Source organism: Anguilla anguilla, chromosome 11, assembly GCF_013347855.1.
Source record: "Anguilla anguilla isolate fAngAng1 chromosome 11, fAngAng1.pri, whole genome shotgun sequence".
Taxonomy (NCBI): Eukaryota; Metazoa; Chordata; class Actinopteri; order Anguilliformes; family Anguillidae; genus Anguilla; species Anguilla anguilla.
In genome coordinates, this window is record NC_049211.1 from 12,230,051 (window position 1) to 12,254,092 (window position 24,042).

Consider the following 24,042-nt stretch of genomic DNA (forward strand, 5'->3'; position numbering starts at 1 on the left):
TAAGGGAAGGGTGGCGGGCAGCCGAGATCACGTTCAGACGGGGATCAAAGACGCTTTTCACAAGAGGGCTCAGAATTTAGCGCCAGAGTTTTTCATGTTTCTGTGTCTCTTCTGCCACCTATCATAGATCACTGGTGTTTGTTCTGCTTTTCTTCTCTGGCTGAGTTTGGACACGTTTCATGCTTAAATCATTTCTTGAATCATTTTTTGAATCACCCCCTTGTGAGGAGGTGGGGCAGAGGTGGAGGGATTTGATATTTTGTACTGACTAGTCAGGCCAGCATTCCATTGTTCCCAAATTACCAATGATTTGCTTGCTAGCAGAAGTCCTTTGGCTCGCCTAGCAACCAGGGACTTCCTGTGGTTCAAGTGCTATGCGGGAAGCCAGGGCGTGCCCTGTTTAATTGGAGGGTGTGGACGTGAGTGACAGGTTAGGAGGGAGGATGACACTGGATACGGTGATGACAAAGCAGGGCTGGAATTTTATCACCACCTGTGCCAAGAATGGGTGGGTACTGGGAGAACTGGGAATCTAGTAAGAGAAAAGAAGAGGAGGGGAGGACGGGGGGTGGCGGGGGGGGGGGGGGGGGTGGAGAGAAAGAGAGTGATAGGCAGGGGTTTCACAGGACAAAGTGGGGATCGAGAGAGAGGATGAGAATGAGAGAGAAATCAAATAATGCTTCTGACCTTGAGCTGTTGTCTGCTCAGCACTAGCAGGCCCCAGCATCACTCAGGGAGACTCAGCTGTTCCTGCTGGCTCATTATTAGCACCCCACACGCATGCAGGCCCCCCTGCGGCCATGGTAGATCACGCGAGCACGCCATAATGTCCGCCCCTAAATCAATAACCCCCTTCTCAGATTTCTTCTGCTACAATGATGAACCTACTGACTTCCTTTTCACTCAGGTATTGTCTGTTTGTCCTCAGAATAGCAGCAGATTCCAGTGGACATACAGTCTCCCTGCTATGGCTTTGATTAATTAAATTAGTAGTTGTTATGGAAAATAATGTGGCGATAATAAGCCATGCCGCATAATAATAATTTAATAATATTTTTTTTTTACATAGCACCAGCTACCTTGTCAGGCTCAAAGTGCTTGACAATCCAATCCTTTCTGAGATGCATAATTACACAGAATCACAGGATATCCAACACACGGATTGTTACTGTTTGTTTTTGCGCCTCAGGGTATGAAAGATTATTCGGGGAGTGCCGCTGTGTATTTGTTGTTTGGCTTCGCCGTGCATTCCCCTGGTTTTACGATATTAAAATGGGGTTATGAATGTGCCGTGGGTAAGTGAGAGCTAGTGTGAATTCTGAGCTGTGGTTTTCTGTGTTCGATAGTGGCCTCCAGGGCTGCTGCTTGGTGCTGCGGTGAATGAGCTGGAGAGAAAGGGACTGCACAGTACTGCCATTGTGATGAGATGGGGGGGGCTCACCCCTCCCTCCCTCTCCTCTCCTCTCCTCTTTTCTCCTCCTCCCCCCTCTTTCTTTTGCTGCAACAATGCTTGAGAGCATGCAGCATTTCTTAACACCTGGGGGAGAGAGAGACATGTCAGGGGGAGGACGAGCGAAACAGAAATTTGTGTCTGACTTTCTCTTCTCTGTCTATGGTGCCTTTTGTTCCCTGGTTCCCCCGCAGACTGGCACTCTTTCTAACTGTCTTTGACGTGTGTTTGTTGACCATTACGATTGGGGTTAGACTGTGGACTCTGGCAGCCCGCGGCAATGTCGTTAGAGATGTCACAGGAGGGTAGAATCTGAATCCGTTGTCGCAGAAACAGTGGCATGACAAAGGGATGAGACCAAATATCAAATTAACTGGATAGGCCAACACAAGGCCACTAATGAATTACTTGGAATGTGACCAAAGATCACTGCACACACAGAATAATGCTTTTTCAGAAATTACTGAGTTTCACAGTGTACTATTCAATAATACATTCAAATAATAAGTCATTCAGAATGGATCGCCCTGTCCTGAAATTCTGAGCAGCCGAAGGACAGGTATAAAATTCAGGGACTCGTAGAACTTCTGCTTACAGTCTCTGAACTGAACTGAGTGCTTTGCCAGCATGAAAAACTGAATTCTGTTCTACCACAAACTCAAAGGGCATTGACACTTACACACAAGCCCCTTGTGTCTTTGCTGTAGATCTAGGTTTTCGACTGATATGAAATTCTGTGCATATAATGGTCAAGAGTAAACATCACTGTCATTGGCCAGTTTCTGGAGAAGGCCAGTCTGGAAGCTCGGAATCTCTCCGAAAGTATTTAGGAATGTGGTGAAACCAAGGGTCAAACAGAGGGAGAATGTGCAGAGATGTTATACCCAGTGATAATTCAAGTAATAAAAATTACTGTTTCTCTTTTAAACTCTTTTGAAAACTCTCTTGGTATTTTAGTTTTTTAAAGGGAAATGTATCTTATCTTAAATTAGATTCACAAATTTTAAATGATGTTAGGAATTTTGGCCATGATAGGGAAATTGATTTTGTGGTTAGCTATCTGAAGTTTTTTTAAAATTTGTGTTTATTTAAATCTGCACATTTTTTTATATCCCCTTCTAGCCTATATCAAACCTGCAATACAAAATACAGATCTTCTCCCTTTGAGAAGTACTGCTGTATGGATGTAAGTGATCATACAGAGGTAAAGTGGGAACATAGAAATGTGGTCACAGACAGTGTAGGAATTTTTTTTTTAACGGGTAAAAATTTTGCCCCTGTTGATCAAATTTTCTGCAGCACTTTGTAAAAAATGGTAATTTTCCTACAATTCTGAATTAGAATTTTCCCATTGTATATCAGTCCTTGAAACAACATAGATTCACCTTTTAGGCTGAACACTAGATATAGCCTAATTGATACAAGGTAGTCCTACTTGCAAAAATACAGGGTCATTTCTGTACTAAAAACCTTGTGAAAAACTCATGACCATGAAGATATTATTCATGTCAACAGCGCCGCAGTCATGTCAAGGACTCGTTAGTTTCGTTAAAGCTGGTGTGCAGCAGCAGTGCACGTGAACATCGTAAAACCTGTTAAATGTGAACCGATTGCCGTTAAATGCATTCCTCTGCCTTAATGAGTAAGAGATAAGCTGCTTGTGGAACTTGCCTCAGGTAAACAACAGGCCATTTCCATTGAGGTTTGGCCCTAATTATGGAATGCATATATTAAACCGGTATTAAAAAACATCCACTGTGAGTACAAAGAATGCAGAGAAAACAGGATGGGCACAGGCTTCATTTAGCCGCTGTTATTTTCCTTTTTGCTTTCTTTTTTTTACCACCCCAAACCACTTTCTACCTATAGTGTAATCCAGGGCTGCTCAAACTGGTTTCTGGAAATCTGCTACCCTGTAGGGTTTCATTTGAAGCCTAATTTGGCACACCTGATTCTACTAATTACCAGCTCAATGAGAGCTGGCTGTTGAATAAGTGTGCTTTGCTAGGGTTGGAGTGAGGACCTGCAGGATGATAGGTCTCCAGACTCAGGGTTAGGCAGCCCTGGTGCCTGGTGTAGTGCCTGGTTCCTGGAGTAGTCTAAATAGGGTTTTCCACAGAAAAACATCTTGAGAAATTCTTGTGAAAGAATCGTGAGAACACAACATTTCCTTAAAATAATGCTGTTGTTACGGAAATATGTCATCGGTGAGTAGGGGATGGCAAAAAAGAAAGGTTTTAAATATGGTTTTGTTCACCCCAGTGTTACAGCTGCGTTGTAAATTTTGAAAAATCAAAATAGGATACTGGGAGAGGGCATGTGGATTTCACACTCACTGGTTCATAATGAGAACAATGGCGGCCGGAGAGGTGGATTCCTCAGGCATCCGTGCGTAAATCTCTCTGTACACACAGACCGCCCCATCTGGCCCTGAGCTGCACACAGCCCTTAACCCATCTCTAAACTCCTCTACCCCTCTTCACCTGCTCCGAGCCCGAACTGCAGCTGTTTCTGAAAGCTGCTCATCTTATGTTAGCCTTTTGTGTGGTCTGGCTTCATTGGGCTTAGCCTGATTAGCTTGTTAGCTAATCCCTCAGCCACTGAGGTGTAATGATTTTAGCAATCCAGCAGAACTTCTACATTTAATGTTTAAAGCAGAAGTAGGTTAACTATGGTAGAGTTACTTGCTTATTTTGTCTTGTCAAATATGCCTATTACAGGGCAACTAATAACAGCCATTTGTCATGCTCTCTATCTTTTTTCTCTCTCCCTCCCTCTCTGTACACACACGCATGAGCATACATATGCACGCACATCCGTTTATGTTTCCTTTCAGTTTACTTGTCACAAGGTCAAAGGGCGAAAAAAGCTTCTGATTGGTTCTTGTTTTCCACCTCTAATGCGGTCAATTGTGGAAGAGTGTAGATGAAACTTGAGTTGTGTCATTCCCACTGTTTCCAATAATTTAATGATTTTCAGGTCATACTGTCAAAGGGCAAGGCCCCCAAAGCTCCAAGGTTTTTTCTTTCCAATTTCCAATCTCTTAACTCAATCACTTGAGTGTGGACTTTGAAATTGAAATGGAACACAGAAATGTTCTCACTGTTCAATAAAAATCTGAATCCTGCTTCACAATGTTGCCTTTTAATTAGAATTTTTTTTTTAACCCTAACTGGGTTTCTTTTAGTGGGACTACTGACTGAGAGAGGTTTAATTGCATTAATATTGATCTAGCTATCATGATTCTTTGCACCAACTCAGTACGTGCACTGGGCTGGATTTAAAATGATTGTGATGGCGATTGTGTTTCTCTCCCCGACTGCTCAAATTTTGGTGCGCTGTTCTGGAGCGTGATTCAGAACTGAAGGCTTCTCTTGGTCAGCGCTTGTTCGCGGCGTCCTGCGGGCCAGTTTTGACAGCCGTGCGACGAGCCCCATTCAGCGGTCCTGAACAAACAGGAGCGTCTCTGTAAATCGCTGGAGCATGGCAGAAGTGAAAAGCGCGGTGTCTGGGGCGAGCTCAGTGCGTCTCTGTGTTGGTCTGAGGGCTTTAAATGCCACTGACTGCCCAGACAACGCGGCCGCGGGCTCCTGATGCGGGTCACGAGCGGCTCCGTCTCCCCACTCTTGAGTTCGTACCTGTTTTTTTTTGTCCTAGGAATTAAATATAAAGCCAAATAAAGTGCTTTTAGAGCTGAAGGGGCTTTCTGTTTTGCAAGGGTTTGAATTTAGCTTTCTATTTTTTTTTTTTAAATGCAAATTTAAAATCCCAGAAAAAAGGTCTGTCGTTTTCGAGCCCTGTTTGTTTACCTCATGCTGACTGCCCGTGCTGTAATGGACAAGCTAACACGGATAATAGCAGTGTGGGCAAATCACGAGCGCTGGAGAGGCACGGATGCGTGAAAAAAAAAACATCACGGAAAGGCATGAAGGTGCACAGAAATAGCCAGACATCTTTCGGAGCTTGAGACTGTGGCTCTCTGAGGACCGGCGTTTCGGTTGAGCAGAATGTGCTGAAATTCCATGCAGCAGCGGTGCTGTGTGGTTTAAGCTGAGCAGCACTCCCTGGCCAGTCCCGGCAGTGATTGGGCGGCCCTAACAGTCTGCGTCTGCCGGTGCCAAGACCCCACCTGAGACTAGCACGCTGCAGTGCAGTGTGTCACCGTCGATCCAGGTGTTCCTGTCCCACCACGCCCTGATTGTGCCGGTCTCTCGATGTTTCACATGGAAGAGGCAGTGGTGTGACACCAGCCATGACTGGCACATTCTGTGTGAATGAAGCAGGGCACTGCCAAATGACCGCTGTCTCACTCAGTTCACAGGGACAATGTGGCCTGAGTTTTTTTCGACGGTGGAAAGCCATTTTTAATCACTATGGGACCTAGTAAGTGGTAACTAAGATACAAACCAGTTGGCCTGCCCAGTGTGGTTCCCTGTGCGCCTGCTGAGCCGTTTTGCTGCAGGGACTAGCGAACAAAGGGAAGAAGCCAGGAAGAGGGCAGTAGTGCTAACCCTCCACCCCTGTTTAGTGACGTCATGGGCATGGTTTGTGGACCGTTAGCGCTGCCATGGCAAAAGGGTGGGTGCAATCACCCTGTTCTGCAGTTTGTGTCAGCTGAGTAGTTCTCCATGGGAGATGGGGTATGGGGTGGGCGTACACCTAGTCCTGGGTCCCTCAGTGTTTTTAGCAACCATTTCTGTTTGTGACATGGCATGCAATTACTCCTGCGAGACACGGAGGCTAAAATATAAATTGGACTGACAGGTTCTGGAATACAGGAACACAACATCGTAAAGCATAAGACGAACTAACTAAGCATAAGCCCCCTCTAATGACCACTCTCAGTTCTAACCTCTGGGGACAGGCAGGCTGTCCATCAAAGCCGTGAATGGGCCTGCGCATGGGGTGGGGCTCTGTTTGGTAGCGTGCTGGGAGAGCTCACTTCAGTGTTGCCATAGTAACTGGGGAAAGTGCCCCTCCCCCCTCCCCAGAACAATATCGCTTACATCTATTCTCAGGAAGAGAGGTGCTCCGGTGACTTCCAACTGTGATTAACAATGAGGACCCCAGCAAAGACATGACACCCAATAAGTTAACCTTCACAGCTCTCAAACTACCCCTCATCTCCTAAATAGCAGCTAGTACTTATAATAAATACTAGGCTACATCAATTTAAATTAAGTTTTTTTTATGTACCAAATCATTTTATGTTTTCCTGAGTGACATTACATTATATTTCAGCATTTGGCAGGCTTTCTTGGGGCGACATAGCTCAGGAGGTAAGACCGATTGTCTGGCAGTCGGAGGGTTGCCGGTTCAAACCTCGCCCTGGGCGTGTCGAAGTGTCCTTGAGCAAGACACCTAACCCCCAACTGCTCTGGCGAATGAGAGGCACCAATTGTAAAGTGCTTTGGATAAAAGCGATATATAAATGCAGTCCATTTACAATTTACCATTCTTATCTGTAGTTACATAAGTACATATAAAAATGTGTAGGCAATAAAGAAGTAGCAAGTCCTTAAGGTTACAACTGATAGTAGCCGTTAATGCATAACTAGGTTAGTAGTTGTAAAAACATAAACCTACAATATGAAGTTATGTGCCATAGTAGGTGCCAGAAGGAGAGTAAAAATAATGTTGCAATGTGTTTTTTTTCTAGCTTTTTGAAAAGTGCTGCCATGGTTTTTCAGTCTCTGCCTGAATCGATGCAGTATGTGCTTTACCCACATTTTGAACTAGGCTATCTGTCCTCTTGCCGGACTTTTCCACTTGAACCTCCATGGTTGGTTGTTGAGCTTTGAGCTACAACCGAAATGGAAAGAATTTTCCTTTAGTTTATACAAGCCACAGCCTACCTGTATACTGGTGTTACTGTCAAAGCTCAAATGCTATGGCCTGTAGGGAGAAATTACTGCACCTCTCCAGGGTAAACACTGAGGTTTATTTTTGAATGACATATTGGATTTGCAATGTCAGTGTTCTTCCACTCTAAAGCCACCCCCCCCCCCCCCCCGACCTCAACAGATTGTAACACAATCGTGTATAAATAAGGGATTAGGCAGAATAGTCGAGTATTCAAATGCTCAGCCAGGTGATCGCTAATCAATTTCTTAGATTAGTATTTGAATGCTTCTTGATTAACAAAAATAAATCAGGAAAATTTTGTTAGATTCAAAAGATTTTTTCAAAAAGTATTCATGGAACAAGTGCCTAAGGACCCTGTTTAAAATAAGATTTCCTGAATACTTTTTTTATTGTTTAAATGTGTGAATGACTGCATTTATTTGCACAGAAAGAACTGCAGTTCCGTGCAGCCCCAGGCAGAAAGCAGGCTGCAGTTATTTTTGACTGTTACAGTATATTTCCAGACCTGTGCAATAATGAAAATACCAAAATAACTAAGGATTGCATACTCTAGAAAGTCTGTATATTGTGAATGGCATCTTTGGGGCGTGGGGGGGTCACGGCCTGCTGACTGGAGCAGGGGTCTGACCACATGCGTGTCTGTTGTTCTGCAGATGGGAGGAGGAGCTAGCCAGACGACAGCAGCTGGAGTCCATGGTGGAGACCCTACAGGAAGTGAGTACATGCCCCGCTTCTACCCACACATCATCATACAGAGCCTTCTGTCCTGCAAAGCTCTCTGTGTTGATTTTGATAGAAAGGGGGGGGGGGGGGTTGTGTGTTCCATTTTTAGGTAGTGCTGTATTTTACTCGCTGAATTGGTTATGCTTGCTTGCTTGTGGTGAATGTTCAGCACTGGATGTGTGCTCTGCAGGTCACTAGATAAGGTTATCCAACAGCTAGATAATAATCATCATTATTACCGTCACTGTATTTCAGTAACAGTCATTACCGTCATTAGTGTGGCTTTTATTATTGCAGATGGTTGGGTAGGGTTTCATGAACCCCAGGCCTGAGGGATGTTATTATCTATCTCTTGATTTTATTTGGATCAATAAAATGTTACGCGGTATTGTGAAAACTCATTTGGTTGGTTAATATATGACAAGCTTTGAACATTTTGTGGTTCATGAAGGGGGGCTGTTGTGTCATCATCGTCGTCATGGTTGTCGTCATCGTCGTCATCATCTCAGGTGTTAGTGGGTGGACAGGTTCTGTGCCTGGTGTCAACAGTCGGTAAAACACCCCTCCCTCTGCTGTGACCTACAACAGCAAGCTGTGTCTCTATCTCTTGGCTGAGGCTGCAGGAAATCAATAAACAACATCTGTGTCTCGCTTAGACTGCGGGTCAGCAGAACTGCGGAGATTATGTGCACCCCCCACCCCACCCCCCCCATACCCCCACCAGACACATATGCTGTGCATTAAGTCTGTGTTCCAGGCAGACCTGGATTTATCTGCCCTGTGACCCTTGACCTTGTTTATGCCAGGAAATGAATGTCAGTGCAGTGGCAAAGACGGCAGGTTATGACCGCTGCGCAAAGTGCTTCAGCGAATCACCCTCAACCCAGCATGTGTGTCACTTTTCCATTTCAAATTTAACTCATTCAAATCCTGCTGGATATTTACTGAAGCAATTCGGCCTAAGTACCCCATTCAGTATTAACAGGCCAACTGGGAATTGGAACTGGGTTTTTAAAAAACATTAAGTTCATTAAGCATTGTGCTGCATCGCCTGACAGATGTCACGTGACTTTTACTATTACCAGCGATGCTTTCAGAAGTATGCAGAAATACAGTTGTTTGTCAGTACAATCTGGAAATCCTGTTGTTTTTCCTGTATGTCAATAGAATGTGGAACTGAAGCTGTGTGTCAGTAGAATACAGAACTGAAACTGTATGTCAGTAGAATGTGGAGCTGAAGCTGTGTGTCAGTAGAATGTGGAACTGAAGCTGTGTGACTGGAATGTATAGCTGAAGCTGTTTGTCAGTAGAATGTGGAGCTGAAGCTGTATGTCAGTAGAATGTGGAACTGAAGCTGTGTGTCAGTAGAATGTGGAGCTGAAGCTGTATGTCAGTAGAATGTGGAACTGAAGCTGTGTGTCAGTGGAATACAGAACTGAAGCTGTGTGTCAGTAGAATGTGGAGCTGAAGCTGTGTGTCAGTAGAATACAGAACTGAAGCTGTGTGTCAGTAGAATGTGGAGCTGAAGCCATGACTAACTGTGTTGCTCCCCTCAGAATGCCCAGGAGTCTGAGCTCATTCATGATGAGTTGAACGAAAAGGTGGAACGACTGAAGGCCGAGCTGGTGGTCTTCAAGAGCTTGATGAGTGACGTAAGTGGACCCCCTCAGGGCTCATCTCTGTCCTGACATTCACATTCAGATTCAGAATTTGCAAATCCTCTCTTTTTAACTGAATGGAGGCCCTCCGTTTAAGGCCCTGAAAATACACACACAAACATGCACAAACACATGCACACACACACACACGCACACACACACACACCCTGCTCCCTGGCTCACCTCAATCTGTCTAATCTGTCTCCTGGTTTACCCTCTCTCTATCTCTCTCCCTCTCTCTCTCTGTCTGTCTCCCTCTCCCTCTCTCTCTCTCCCTCCCTATCTCTCCCTCTCCCTCTCTCGATGTCTCTCTCTGATATGGAAAAAAAATGATGGATGCTAACGGAAGTTGGGGTGACGTGTGTGCGACTGTGCTAGCCGTCTGCCTGGACGGCTGCCTAACTCATTCCGTCTCAATGCCAGACTTGGGCGGGGCAGCCCGCTGCTGCTGCGGCTGCGGTGGCCTCCATATTTGGGTTTATTTCCAGCAGCCAAAAAAAAAAAAACTTCCCCACATTGCGGGTCTTTGAGGGGAAATAAAAGAAAAAAAACCTAGGAGCTGAGAAGGATAAAGCAAGCTGTGCAGACAAATGAAGGGTGTATCCAAAGGGCTGCTACTCTGCAGAACTCCTTATTGCTCTCTCAATACCCTCCGGTAATAAACTGCAGCTGGCCCACACTCCCACTTTTGTGTGGTGTTCTGAGAGGGACAGCTGATCCCCCACAAGGCTGTCCGGACCAGGGTGGGGGTAAACTCCTGTTCCACTTCAGGCAGTTCGCAAAATTAATTCACTTTGTGAACTTAAATATCCTCACAGAACCTTAGATATAAAAACGATTTTCAGTTCAAGAATTCAACTTCAGCTCATTTGTGAACTGACTGAATTTACAGTGGAATTTCCCCCTTCCCCCGGCTCAGACTTCTGTTGGGACGATTCTGTGCTCCTGTTCCGCGATTTGGATGGGACTTTCCGTGTGCGTGTTCCAGTCCGCGCTGGCGTGATGCCGATGGTCTACGCCGCATGTGAGCGTGGCTGTAAGCCGTTGCTCCTGAATTCCCGCGGTCCTGGCTCGCGTATATAATGTGGGTCCGACGCCTCGTTGGCTTCCCATGGTACAGCGAACACCCTTGTGCTTTGGGATATTTCCTCATGTGCAGTCTGCTCTGTCCTTGTTGATGATGAAGGATTGCGGCCGCCGTTTAAGCCCGGAAGAGGCCATCAGGAAGAATCGGAACCTGAAAGTAAGAACCCAAACCCAACCCCCCACCACCCTGCCTTTGTCAATGCTACCTCCCCCCACCCCATCCAAACCAAAATCAAGACTAGTGTGGAACAGCGGGAGGCTACCTCTGAAAACACACTGACTGGCTAAAATATCCCAGAACCAAGGTGTTCCTGCACCAGTGGAAGGGTGGGTAGCCGTCCAAACTGCTCGACGGGGGAAAAATTGGGGAGTGCCCTGTGTACCTGTCCTGCCCGTGCTCGACCTGCCACAGCCCGTTTTTTTTTCTGAAACGTGAATCCTTTCAGTGCTGGACGTGTCTGTTCCACAGTAGGCCATCTTGTTGCCCGTGGCAACGCTATCCACGCATTCTGCTACCCATCCAGCATAACTCCACCTTAGGCCGCTGCTAGGCTCCCTGGCCGCGGGCCGAACGACGCTGTTTCAAAATGGCCGGAGCGCCCGGTTCCGACCGCGCGGGTTCCGGCAGTGGTGACGGTGGCGCTCTCGAACCCGGGTTTTGAAACAGCGCTTCCGTAGAGCGAGCTCGTCTGTGTGCCGTGTTGTTGGTGTCTTGTGAAAGCTTCTGCTCCCCGTTTATATGCTAGAGGCGAGGAACGCACCCGCCAGCAAACATCAGTAGGGGGGTCCGCAGGGACCCCAGAATGGACACAGCGCATGATGTGTCCGGCCTTCCGCACATTTCGGTACCTCCTGGACCCAGTCGCTCCTTCTAGTCAGCCCTTGAAGGATGGAAAGATTTAGTAAAACCCAAGTTTTAGTCTGGGGACGTGTTATTCACTGGTCCTGATAGGGTCGGGTTGAAATGTCTTTTGTATACATTACATTTCTACTATTGAGCTCAAGCGTGCAAGTCGTTTGTGTTGCCTCCTGGTGTTTTTTGGCCCAGAACCGTGTGGCTTGGATGTGTGCGGACATCCGCGATTGTGCTCACCTGCTCACCTCTCTCCCCTCCTCTGCAGCAAATGTCAGAACTGGACACCAAGATCCAGGAGAAAGCCAGGAAGGTGGACATGGACATCTGCCGGCGCATCGACATCACGGCTAAGCTCTGCGACGTGGCGCAGCAGCGCAACTCCGAGGACATGTCCAAGATGTTCAGCCCGTCCCGAGCGCCGCCGGAGCAGAACCGGGTCAGTACCGCGACCGAGCTCAGTCCTCCAGGGCCGGGGTTCCCAAACTCCCATCAGGAGGGGCAAACTGTGTGTCCTGGTTTTAATTTCAACCTTTATCTCCGAATTGTATCGAGCTGCTAATTGTTATGAATTAAACGCAAAGATTTACCATAACCCAAGGCCATTGTATGTTAGAAATGGCTATGGACATTGTGAAGAATAAGTGCTCCATATTCCCATCCCAGGACATTTATTCAGTCAGATCAAGTAATACATTTGTTCTCTATAAGGTGCAACATGAGAGAGCATATTTTTAATTGAATTAATCATGCTCCCAGGTGAAATCACTTGGGTACTAATTGCTGACAGAATGGACACCTGGTCATGGAAACAAAAGCATCATGGAGAACAAAGAGTTCGATGACAAAGCAAATAGCAACAAGCTAAACCTGAATTTTAACAATCATAGTAGAAATTAAGCGCGTTTTGAACCTTTTTTTCAAATGAATTGAGCGCAACAGAAACCAGCAGACACTGTGGATCCTCAGGACTGAGTTTAGGACTCACTGCATTATGGAACGGCGTTCAGAGTGTGAGGGGGCTAAATCTCCTGCACAGATAGAGAGCTGTCACTCACTGCACTGCCGTAGGAGCCGATGCAGTGGTAAACTGGGGCAGGTGCACAGTCAGGGATTTTGATCACGCGTGTGTTACATTCTTCCTGTCAATGAGGAAAATTAAAATTAAAAATGCATGATTTTCCCATTTTCTTGTTGGAAATACGGAGCTATGAAGCCTTTTGGTTGCAGTAATTTACACAGCAAACACCCTGGCTGCATTTGAAAGGAGAGATGGAACCCTGCAACCACACCCATCTCTCCAGTGTCCTCTATCTTCTCTTTAGAGGGTAGTTTGTGAACACACACACACACACACACACACGTACACAAATGTATAAACAAATATGCTCATGCATACAAACACACACACACACGTGTACACATATTTACTAACACTCATGCGTGTGCTCATGCATACAAACACACAGACACACACGCACACATACACACACGTACACATATGTACAAACTCACATGCATATGCTCATGCATACAAACACACGCACAAACTCAAGCATATGCATGCACGCACATACACACACGCACAAAGACACACACTATACCTTTAATATTTAATTCGTTCGGAAGCTGGCCTGACCTACCCAGTATGAGAGCGCATCGCACGATACAGATAATTTGAATTTACGATGTCAAATGTTAAGAGAACAAAAGCAGGACAGTGTGTAGGTCATACATGTCACAAAAAAACTCCTTTAGAAGGTGCAGTTTGTGAGGTGGGTTTTGAGTTCCTGTTCGTTCCCTGCAGGGAGCCACGGCGTGCAGGAGGAAAGAGCAGAAGCCCACGTCGGACGAGGAGAGCTCCGAGATGGACGCCGACCCCAGCACCTCGGAGGAGGAAGTTCCGGGATCTCTCAACATCACCGATGAGATGAAGCGGATGCTCAACCAACTGTGAGTCACGCAACCGTGTCAGGGGCAGTGCGTATGAGATGCATATCTGCTCTGCACGCGCCTTCTGATACAATAATCTGCCTAATGGCATGGGCAGTTACACCAGCTGTTTTCATTAACATGTGGTCCAAGTTATGGATCGATCTGGTAGTGCCATCGAGTGGCCAAATGTTGAATTGCAGCGATTTTATTGTGATTTCACTAGCAACAAGAAAATAGTGTTTTATTATCCTGAGCCAAGAGTAAAATGGGCAAACATAATGTGACCAAAATAGAAACAGCATATGTGAACAATATGTACAGTTTGTACAGTACTGGACAACTGTGACCGTGGATCACTGTAGGTTGGTTGTTGGTTTTCATTGTTGCTTAGCAAAACTCTGCAAATTCCCCTCTTGTGAAATTTCTACAAGACTTCAAACAAAAATCAGATTGCATATCTGTACACACTGGTGCCACACTTTTGATCCTTTGAAAGTCTCGCCGCCGGTCTGAAGCTTCTCATTGTGTATATTTTGACTTGTTGTGAATGAACCTGGAAAAATGTACGCACAAGCCTTTTTGTAATGTTTTTATAAGGCGTTGTGCAGGAGGGTCAGGTAAATAAAACATGTCTAAATATGTCAGTGGGGTTTTCAGGTGCAGATCGTATCTTTGCGGTTTATGACTCAATGGAAAAGTCTGTGAATCATCCATCACTCTTTAGTGCAACTCTGTGCAGCTGTTTTTTCTGTACTTGATCTGTCTGTTCTGTTTTTTCTCTCTTCCCTCTCCCTGTTTTCCACTTTATCTCTCTCCATCTGTGTGTTTGTGTGTGAGCAAGCAAGCGAGCGTGTGTGTGTGTGTGTGTGTGTGTGTGTGTATGCGCACCTGTGTTTATGCCTGCTGAATGGTGGCTGATACCTTTGTCTTCTTTCTAATCTTTTTCTCTCTCTCCTCCTTTCTCCCTCTCTCTCTCCTTTCTTCCTCTCTTCCTCTCATTCTCCTCTGCATGTCCCTCTCCCTTTCTCTCTCCTCCGCTTCTCCCTCTCCCTCTCCCTCTTTCTGTCTCTATCGTTCCCTTTCTCTCCCTCCCTCTCCTCTCTCTCTCTCCTCTCCTTCTCTATCTCCTCCCTCTCTGTCTCTCTCCCTCTCACCCTCCCTCTCCCTCTCTCATCTCCTTCTCTCTCCTCCCTCTCTCTCTCCCTCTCACCATCCTTCTCCTCTCCCTCCCTCTCCTCTCCCTCTCTCTCTCGCACGCAGACCTTGCTTAGATAATTCCTTTGTTGCTAGGCGGGAGACGTTTGAGTTTGACGATGACTGCGACAGCCTGGCGTGGGAGGAGAACGACGAGACTCTGCTGCTGTGGGAGGACTTCACCAACTACAACACGCCTGCAGCCATGGGCTCCAGCGCCTGTGCGTCGGACTGCCAGGGGGAGGCGCTAGAGCCTGTGAGTGCCCCTACCTGCACTGGCTGCACTGGCTGCACAGGCTGCACCGGCCTCTGCGCATACACATACAGCCATTATGCATATATCATCATCAGCAATACTATTCAGTTATTTAGTGCTTGATAACCTACTTCATACAATGATACACACACTGACAGACACACACACACACACACACAAACATATTAGAGTGTATATGTACATATTGGAAAGATGTGATGATGAATCTAAACTAAAGGCTGTTTACATACTGTTTCCTTCAAGGGGTCCCAGGATGGGAGTTTAGGAAGTCTGATTGATGAGACAGAAACACTCTTCAAGACCAGAGAGCAGGAATACCAGGAGACTATTGGACAAATCGAGGTGAGCCAGAGAGCTCTGTGTGTGTGTGTGTGTGTGTGTGTGTGTGTGTGAGTGAGTGAGTGAGTGCATGAGTGTGTGAGTGAGTGAGTGAGTGAGTGAGTGAGAGATCAGTGCAGAGCTCTTTGAATAGAAAATCAGAAAGCATCCAAGTAAATATCATCAGAACTGCTTTTGAGCATTAACACTGACTGATTAATAACCGTATACAATTATGAAATACAGTATGTGATAGAGACAAAAACAATCATCATATTTACAGTACACATCTGTCTCTTTCTCTGTCACCCTGGCAGATGGAGCTGGCCACAGCCAAGAGTGACATGAACAGACACCTGCATGAGTACATGGAGATCTGCTCCATGAAGAGGGGTCTGGACGTGCAGATGGAGACGTGCAGGAGACTCATCAAGAGGTCCGGGGGCACGGGCAGGTGAGTCGCGAGACTCCTCCCCCCGGAGGCCCCGTTGCACGCCTGAAGGAACCCCTGTGTTGTTCTGTTTTTTTTTAAATGTAGTCACATAGATATGTAGTCACTCTCCTGTTAGATATTCACATGCCCTATCAGGTAAACAATCTTGTCAACACATTAACTGCCATAAATCGCTGAATGGAAGTGGTGTTTGTTTCCCGTATGCATGTGTCACATGTCTGACTGTTTTATGGTTGTGATCTCTGCCCACCCCCGCCCCCACCCCACCCCCCTCACACACAGAAACTCTCCCTCTTTCAGCTCAGTGGCGAGTAGTGACTCAGGGAACACGGATGAAATCCAGGATGAGCTGGAGCGGGACGGAGAGGCGGAGGGTCCCGTTAGCTGATGACAGCACCCGTCTCGCCCCGCGTTTTGCCCTTCTCCTCTGAATCCTCGCTCTCCCGTCTCCCGTCCCAGACCGAGGGGGAGGGAGCAAGCGGGGGGGTGGGGGGGGAAGCCTTCCGAAAAAGCTGCGCTCCTCTCCGGGGACTCTTTCTGTTTCACTCCTCACACGGCGCGAGTATTGGTGCTTAAGGACCCTTTTCCCACTGGAGGAGGTTAATACTCCTGCTTCACAAGCGTTACACAGACAAAGACGATGCGCGGTGTTACGGCTGTGCTGCGGTCATAGGCGCTGACTGCCGCCCCCTGCTGGCGAGAACGGAAAACACACACCTCCCCCCCAAATCTAACTTCCTTTTATATCCAAACCCCTCACTCACTGGCTGACTTTGAGCCAAAAGAGGGACCTGGAATTGGACATTTTTAGTCTTTCATATGAGACACCATCTGAGAGTATCAAAACAGCATCGCAGGGGTCCAGTTCATTCATTCAGACATTTCATGTTTTGTAGAAGTCAAACATTTAGTATCACAGAGTTCTGCAGCCATGGTCCTGGGCAACCGTAGTGACTGCTGGTTATATAAGCTGTTATAAACTTGGAGCACTTAAAGCTGCTGACTACAGAGTTAAGTCACTACGCGTGGCTTCTCAGCAGCAACTTGCTGAGTTTAAGGTGAAAACAAAATACCAGTAGGCCCTGCGGCTCTCCTGCACCAAGATTGCAAAGCTCTGGTGTATACGATAGCAAGCTCTCCTTTTCAGCCAACTCCATAAGAGCCCGGAGGTGTTGATTCTGGCCTGTGGGTCTGGGTATGGCAGTCCAGGCTGGCAGTGACCTCTGAACTCAGCTCAGCTCCGCTTAATGAAAGTAACACTGTGTTTTAGTACTATGCAATAAGCTAGCCTTATTTCTGGAACAAATTTTATATTGTTTTATTTTTGTTATTTACCTTTCTTTTGCTGAGCAGGTGAAATGTGTTTTCGCTTCAGTGTGCTTTGTATAAGCTCTGAAGGTGTGGGAGGTTGCACAATGTTTACTGTACCTTACTGTAAAAGAAAAAAAGAACAGATTCCCCTAACATTCTGTGCTGTGAATGTTGAAAGAAATAGATTAGCATGTACTCATTTGAAAGCACAGGGCCATATGTTTAGTGTGGTCTGTGCATATTTTGATGGCCTTATTAAATTTTTGCATTCAACTTAATTGTACAGTTTCTAAAGCTTTACTGCGCTTTAAAGATATTAAGTTCAGTGTTACAAGTCTGAATTCAGTCATTCCTTCATTGATCCTGGAATAACAGTAATTTAAAGGGAAATGAATCGCACCAGGTCCAGATTCTGAACAGGAATGCCTTATGTCATACGTCACTGTACCTAGCAGGTGTGGTTCTGCGTTTTGAGCGCTGTTTGTACACACAGGCCATATGAATATTTTAGAACACCTTTGTATCAGTATTCACTTCCTGTTTTTCAGTGATCTGGCCTTCACTTAATCCCAGCATCTCAAATTTGTTACCTTAAATCAAGACTAAAATATTCTAATGGTTCATATGTCATACTCTTTTTTTTTAGAAAAAGAAAAGAATAGAAATTGGCTCTTAAATCAGTTCTCTCTCTCTGAGACACAAGGCCTGGTCAGAATGTTCTGCTCTCCTCTACTGTAGAGGGTTATTTTTTAACACAATCTGATTAAAAGGGTACCCTGTTCCTTCTAGAAATGTGATTCTGTATCCTGCATTGTATTATTATGGAATCATCATTCGTTTGTATCCTCAAAGCCATCATCTGTATATAGAGGTCATATGGCATTTTGGTCATACCGTAGTGGCCTTTTGCTCTATATATGTTGGGTTGTTTTGGATTTACCTTCATGTATTGTATGTGTACAATTCATTTTTTCCTGGTTGTTCCAAAGCATTGTGGGTAGTCTAATTAACCAAACGGGGGGGAAAGGGCTGAGGGCGATGGTGACGTGGGCTGGCAGTGCGTTTGCTATGTTTATCCATTAGCTGAATGCGGATGGATCTGGTCGCTAGCGAAAATGCTGCATTTTCCGGTAAAAACAAAAAAAAATACACTCATGCGATACAAGCAAATAAGGGCTGTGTTATCATTACATCCTGCTTACAGTACAGACCGCCCCTCACCCCCTTCAACGGAACTTCTGTGGTGGAAGCCTTTTTATGCTTTTTAGTTGATTTTAGCCATTTCTTACATTTGACAGCAGGCTGTAGCATGACATTGAGTCTGCCTCCTTTGAATGTTATTTGCCACAGTCGTTATTTCACAATCATGTTAATTAAAATATTGTTTCACTGGAAAAAAACGTGAGACGTTCTAAAGAGGGCGCTCTGGGTCCTCTCTCTCCTCAGTCTCTCCTCTTACATGCCCATCCATCGTTGTAGTTTTTAATTATCTCTAACCAAGTGTCATATTGACGCTTGGCTGTTTGATTTTGTAGACTTGAATATGTAACAATCGTGACTATACTTTTGAGCTGTTGTTTGACAAAATAAAGTGCAACACAAAGAACTCAAAATGTAATGATAAAGATAACAGAATGAACTGTCTCTCAGAGCGAGAGCTTGGAGAGTGGTGGTTAGATGATTCAATAGCGCTTCACATACGGGTTGGAGGTTCTACTCCAGGAGCTACTAGAACACAGTACATATATGGATAAAAGTACTGAAGAGTTGACTGCTGGCTTTCCTCAAAGTTCAGCTTGAGGTGTCTTTTTCTTGCCCAGTCTTCTCGTGTACTTCTCCATTTTCAGGCTTATCAGGACAGCTTCTCAATAATGGCTGTAATTTGTTGTATTTTTATTACGTATTAATATTTTGATGTTACTTTAATATATTTTTTTCTTTCGGGTAGTGTGGCTGCTGCTTCTCAGCAAAAAAAACGAAAAGAAAACGGTGACAAATGTGACAGAGCGTAGTGTGGCTTTCCGACGGAAAAAAAGCTGTGCCTCTCTGCAGGCTTTGGAACTCTGTTACTGTTAATGCAGCCTGCGTGAGCTAATATCAGTAAGTGCACAGCAGTCTTCAACGCTGGGCGCTGTGGAGTCTTTGACTGCCTGACTCGTCCATCAGCCAGTCAGTCAGTAGAAACAGAGGTAGGCCACTCCAGTCAGTTATGGCTGATTATTTAAACGCCTGTAGCATCGTCTGTCTCTCTTCATCGCGATTATAATGAGCTTTGTTATTCTAATACGCCTGTGAGGGATGATGGCCTGTTGTGATTTCTGCACAGCATCTCCTTTTTTTTAGTGTGGTATTTCTTTTTTTGTTGTCTGTATAAAATAGTATGACTGACACTGGAGGAAGTTTGATGCATGTTGTCAGGTGTTTTTCCCCCACAACTTCTGTGCATCTACATTTTCCTCAGAAATGTGTAGTCCTGTTATTCAGTTTGCTTGGATGACACGGGTACCTAGGGGAGACCTGAGTGAGTTTTATTTCGTATCCTACACCACTAGAGGGCACTGTAACAATGATGAATGATGTCTTTTGGTCAGGCTTGCAAAAGCTGTCTTTCAGCTATAAAACTTTGCAGGCTTTCATTGAAAATCATCTGTGTACAACAGATAAAATGGCCACAATGAGATGTCAAAAAGAAGGTATTTTAGACAGGCAGCGGTAACACCTTGTTCCAGTGCGAACAAGACGGATTTGTCCCTCAGTCTGAGCACTTCCGCTGTTGTCATAATCGTACGGATTGAGTCATACTGTTGGTGCAGCGGCGAAGCGTAGATCGATTGCTCATGTCTGTGGAACTGGGTTGACGTGGCCGGAATGTTCCACTTCCTGTTGCCGTGTGCTGAATGTAACAGTTTTATCTACAAAAGTCCCCATCAATGTCCTCATTACTACCTGTCTAAACAATGCAAGAAAAAGCCATGTGTTCTCAGACTGGGAACCCATAAAGAAATACTACCCTTTGTACAACGTTTTACTTCATAATGAAGTACTCTAACTCGACATCTATTTTTTTATTTTCGTTCTGCAGGCTGTCATTATTTTTGCTGTGTTGTAATACAGACTGTTAGATATACAGTCAATGAAATGGTTTCCCTCTTTAACAAAGAGAAAAAAAAAAGTCTTTGTGGGGCAAATGCATTTTCGCCAGAATGTTCTCCGTACATACCAAACCAGGCCTTACCTTAAACTGTTTGTGCGTGTGATTAATCCCGATGTGTATTATTCTGTAACTGGTGTTTTTTAGAGAGTGAATCCTACTCTCTCTACCGTTTCAGGCTGCTGCAGTTCCTGTTTAGTATTCGGAATGCATCACTGCTGCGTCTGCCCAGAGCTCACCCAGCTCTACTCACAAGTAAACATGAGCGACACTGATGTTGTCATTGGTGTAAAATGAGGAGTGCAGAGAGTAGCGTGTAAATTAGTTAAATTGTATCCACTCACTGTCTGCACAGACCGCCAAATTCTGGATTTATTTGGTATGTTGGTGACCCCGCCCAAGATATGAGGTGTGACCCGGCTATTGATGCTCTACCTCTCACTGTTAACGATGTGATGGTTCGGTTAGGCCTCCGTCACCGCCCCCATGACTGTTTATCACCAAAACCCTTGACGGATGACTGACCGGATGGCTGACTCTCACATTCCTTCCGTCTTCCATTTTCCTTAAGGAAATGCAATGCAAGGGGGCTTTGGTTAGTAACGGGCGATTCCGCTACTGTTTAGAATCAGAACACAGCATAGTTTCAGCTTTAATTTCGAGAATGTGGAGTCGACCATCCGGCTGATCAGCCGTCGTACCTGTGGTATCACCAAGCGTGTGTATGCATACACATACCTCTCCATGCTTTCTATAAGGTTGTGAGGACAGATTATGACGCGTCTGATCATGTGACCCTTTTCGGAACCGGGTTGCCTTGGCCAGATGGGGGCAGTGTTGACCAAGCTGGGCAGATGTGAGCTGGATGTTATTTTTGGAAGCTCAGTCACTTTGTATGATCTTCATTAGCTTGCAACATCCATATATATTTTTCTCAATTTTTTCTACTTTACAGATGAGCAACTGTTTATTTCTGAGCTTTGGTTTATATTTTTATGTTTATGTTTAATCCTTTTTTTTTGTTATTTGTTTTTTTGTATGCATATCATTGTTGTAAACAGTCTATCTACTTAATTCACATGCAGTTGTTTTGATTTATTCACACCCTTTGTTCCATTTAACAGAAGGTTTGGCACAAGAAAAAATAACTAGGATACTTCAAGAAATTCAAATTGGCATTAGAAGAAACAAAAGTTGGCTGTACAAACCCATGAAAGCTGAAATTGTTGTTGAAAAAGCCAATGATATTTAAGGGAGGGTGGTTCATAATCTTGGTGCCCTCACTTCCTAATTATATAAAGACCAACCCCCCCCCCAACCCCCCATAAAAGTACATTTGTTTTGTAGTAAAGTTAGCCACAAATGAGTCCAACTGTCAAATGGTTTAAGGAAGCATAGCATCGCCATATTTAATTGAGCATCACAGACTTGTCTCCAGACCTTCCTGGTACACTGTAGGGCAGGAGTAAACTCAGAAGCAACTGTATGGGAGTTGGGTATTAAAATGCATTCATTTCTGCTGCATCATCGTTTCAATATGAGGGATGTAAATGGTATTGGGAAGAAAAAAAATAAAAAATATGATTAATTGTGCCTCGACCTTTGAATTTCCTGCTAAACAACTGTTTGTGATGGTCTCTTTGTTAAGGTATAGTAACTAGCTAGTGTTTTATATGACTACAGATACAGTATGTGCTTTTTCAGGTGTGTTTGCATTTTGTGTTATAGAAACAGTTCTTTGAGAGAAAAGTAGGCATGGGTGAGTACTGTGTGAGACAAGGAAAAAATTCCAGACACACTTAAAGTAGAGGGGAACACCCCTATGAAGGCTTTTGCCAAAACGTTGATTTTAAACATAAAATAACTTCTGTCTTCTCTTCTGTGACTGCTGCTAAAATTTTCACTCAGCTGGGATGACAGCATGTCATAATGCAGCAGCCACCCCCATCTATAAACATACTCATTACCTTGTGTGTGTGTGTGTATATATATATATATTTAAACCACATAATTTATTTTTGCCTTTTAACTGTTCACCTGATTAAATAATTATGTCCAAGCCAGGAGCCATGGCAGCCCCCATGCAAGCTGAAGTGTCTCCTGAATCACCTCAAACAAAATGAATTCCATCCGTTTGGAGCTCCCTCTGGGGACCACACATTTGTTATGTAAATAAGTCATGTGCCGTGGATGGACGTGAGTACTTTGCATGGAGTCTACCTTCGCCTTGTTGAAGTTTGGGACCTGTGGTGTGTTGCTGCTAAAATAGCGAAAGTTCATATCTTTACAAAAGAAAATTTTCCAATATTTTGCAGAACTCCAAAAACAATACTGTAACATTTTAATATTTTACTCTACACTTGGCCCCAGATGCCTGTTGTCTTTAGGATACACTGAGTATGTTGTACATTCTATGTCAAACAAATACTGTTCATCTAGCATATTGTGCCATAACTTGCTTTCAGTCCAAATCGATTCTCTGAAAGAGTAGTTGTCATGAGTGATCTGCACATCTTCACCTGTGACATTTTCATTTCATTATCCAGTGTCATCACCTCCGCTTTTTATCGGGTAGCTCTTTGCATGGGCAGTCAAATGCTGTCAGCCACTTCCTGAGAAGAGGGTTGCTTTATAAAAATAAAAAAAAACACTTCTGAAGAAAAGTAAATTTGCACTTGTCTGGCCTGTCCACTCGAGCAGAAGAAAAGGACAGTACTGGAGGTGAATGCACACCAAAATGATCAGGCCCTGGGAGAGATAAGCCTTATCAGTAATGTGTCGTTCTCCACCGCCTCTCCAATGATGGGTGGCGTTCTTCCCGGCCCGTTGTGACACGGCCTGCCTGCTCCTCCAGTCCTTCTACCTCTAGCAAAAGAGGATAAACACATTAAAACTAATTAAAACTTTATTAGAAACTGATTTATCTGTGTTTTTGTGTGTGCTCGAATGGGCGTGTGTGTGCCTGAAAGGGTGCGTGTGTGTGCATGTTTGTGAATGCGCACATATGTGTGGTTTATGTGTAAGCTGTACTTTCTTATTCAGAGAGGGAATGCAAAATCTGCAGTGGGCAGACAGGACACCGGTGCCAGGCCCTCTGTTGGCACAGCCGCCCGCCTGTGGCATCTGTCTCTGGGGACCAGTGCCCGGGTGTGGCCATGTGGAGTGTGTCTGTGGGCTGAATAGGGCAGCTGATTTACACCCTAGTCCTCCATAATCTCTCACAGATGTCCCACAATCCGCTTTGTGTTTTGCTGGTGGTTATTGTGTGGAAAAGGTGCCCAATAACACACCCCCACACCCTCGATGGCAACAGATGAGACACATCTAGTGGTGTCAATCAACACAGTAATGGGTATATTTTACTTTGGATGTTAAATTTAATTTTCCTTTTGATATCATTTATATAATATCCACTAATGGAAAATATGTAAAAATTACATTTAAAATTAAAAAATATTTTCATATTTGATAAGCATATTTACTTTTCTCCTTTTCTCCTGTTTACCACTGCCTGATTACCTGCTAAAACTGGTAACACCCTTTTCAAAAGAACATACACACATGCAGATGAGCACACTTATCAGCAATGCTCCTCTCTCTCTCTCACACACACACACACTCACACACACACACTTCCCAGGCACCTCTCTGCAGTGGGAATGCGAAAGTGTGGCTCACACCGGAGTGTGAGGGGTGTGTGCAGCGTTAGCGCACAGGGCTGCAGTTTGCGCCTCGTTGTGAGGGAGCCCCGAGTCCTTGCGGACTTT

The 24,042-nt window shown here is 44.9% G+C and overlaps 1 protein-coding gene across 3 annotated transcripts in view; it reads left to right on the plus strand.

Moving 5' to 3' along the window:
* iffo2a (intermediate filament family orphan 2a) overlaps nucleotides 1–21,868 on the plus strand; it is a 40,917-nt gene extending 19,049 nt beyond the window's left edge. The window contains exons 2-9 of one of the 3 annotated variants that reach the window (XM_035382555.1): nucleotides 7,969–8,029; nucleotides 9,595–9,690; nucleotides 11,904–12,074; nucleotides 13,443–13,588; nucleotides 14,831–15,020; nucleotides 15,285–15,383; nucleotides 15,677–15,813; nucleotides 16,096–21,868. In XM_035382555.1, the coding sequence (XP_035238446.1) occupies nucleotides 7,969–8,029; nucleotides 9,595–9,690; nucleotides 11,904–12,074; nucleotides 13,443–13,588; nucleotides 14,831–15,020; nucleotides 15,285–15,383; nucleotides 15,677–15,813; nucleotides 16,096–16,201 (1,006 nt within the window). In that variant the 3' untranslated portion in view covers nucleotides 16,202–21,868. The remainder of the gene's footprint in view (nucleotides 1–7,968; nucleotides 8,030–9,594; nucleotides 9,691–11,903; nucleotides 12,075–13,442; nucleotides 13,589–14,830; nucleotides 15,021–15,284; nucleotides 15,384–15,676; nucleotides 15,814–16,095) is intronic. The other 2 variants (XM_035382556.1, XM_035382557.1) reach the window with 2 other exon arrangements.
* The last annotated feature ends 2,174 nt before the right edge of the window (nucleotides 21,869–24,042 follow it).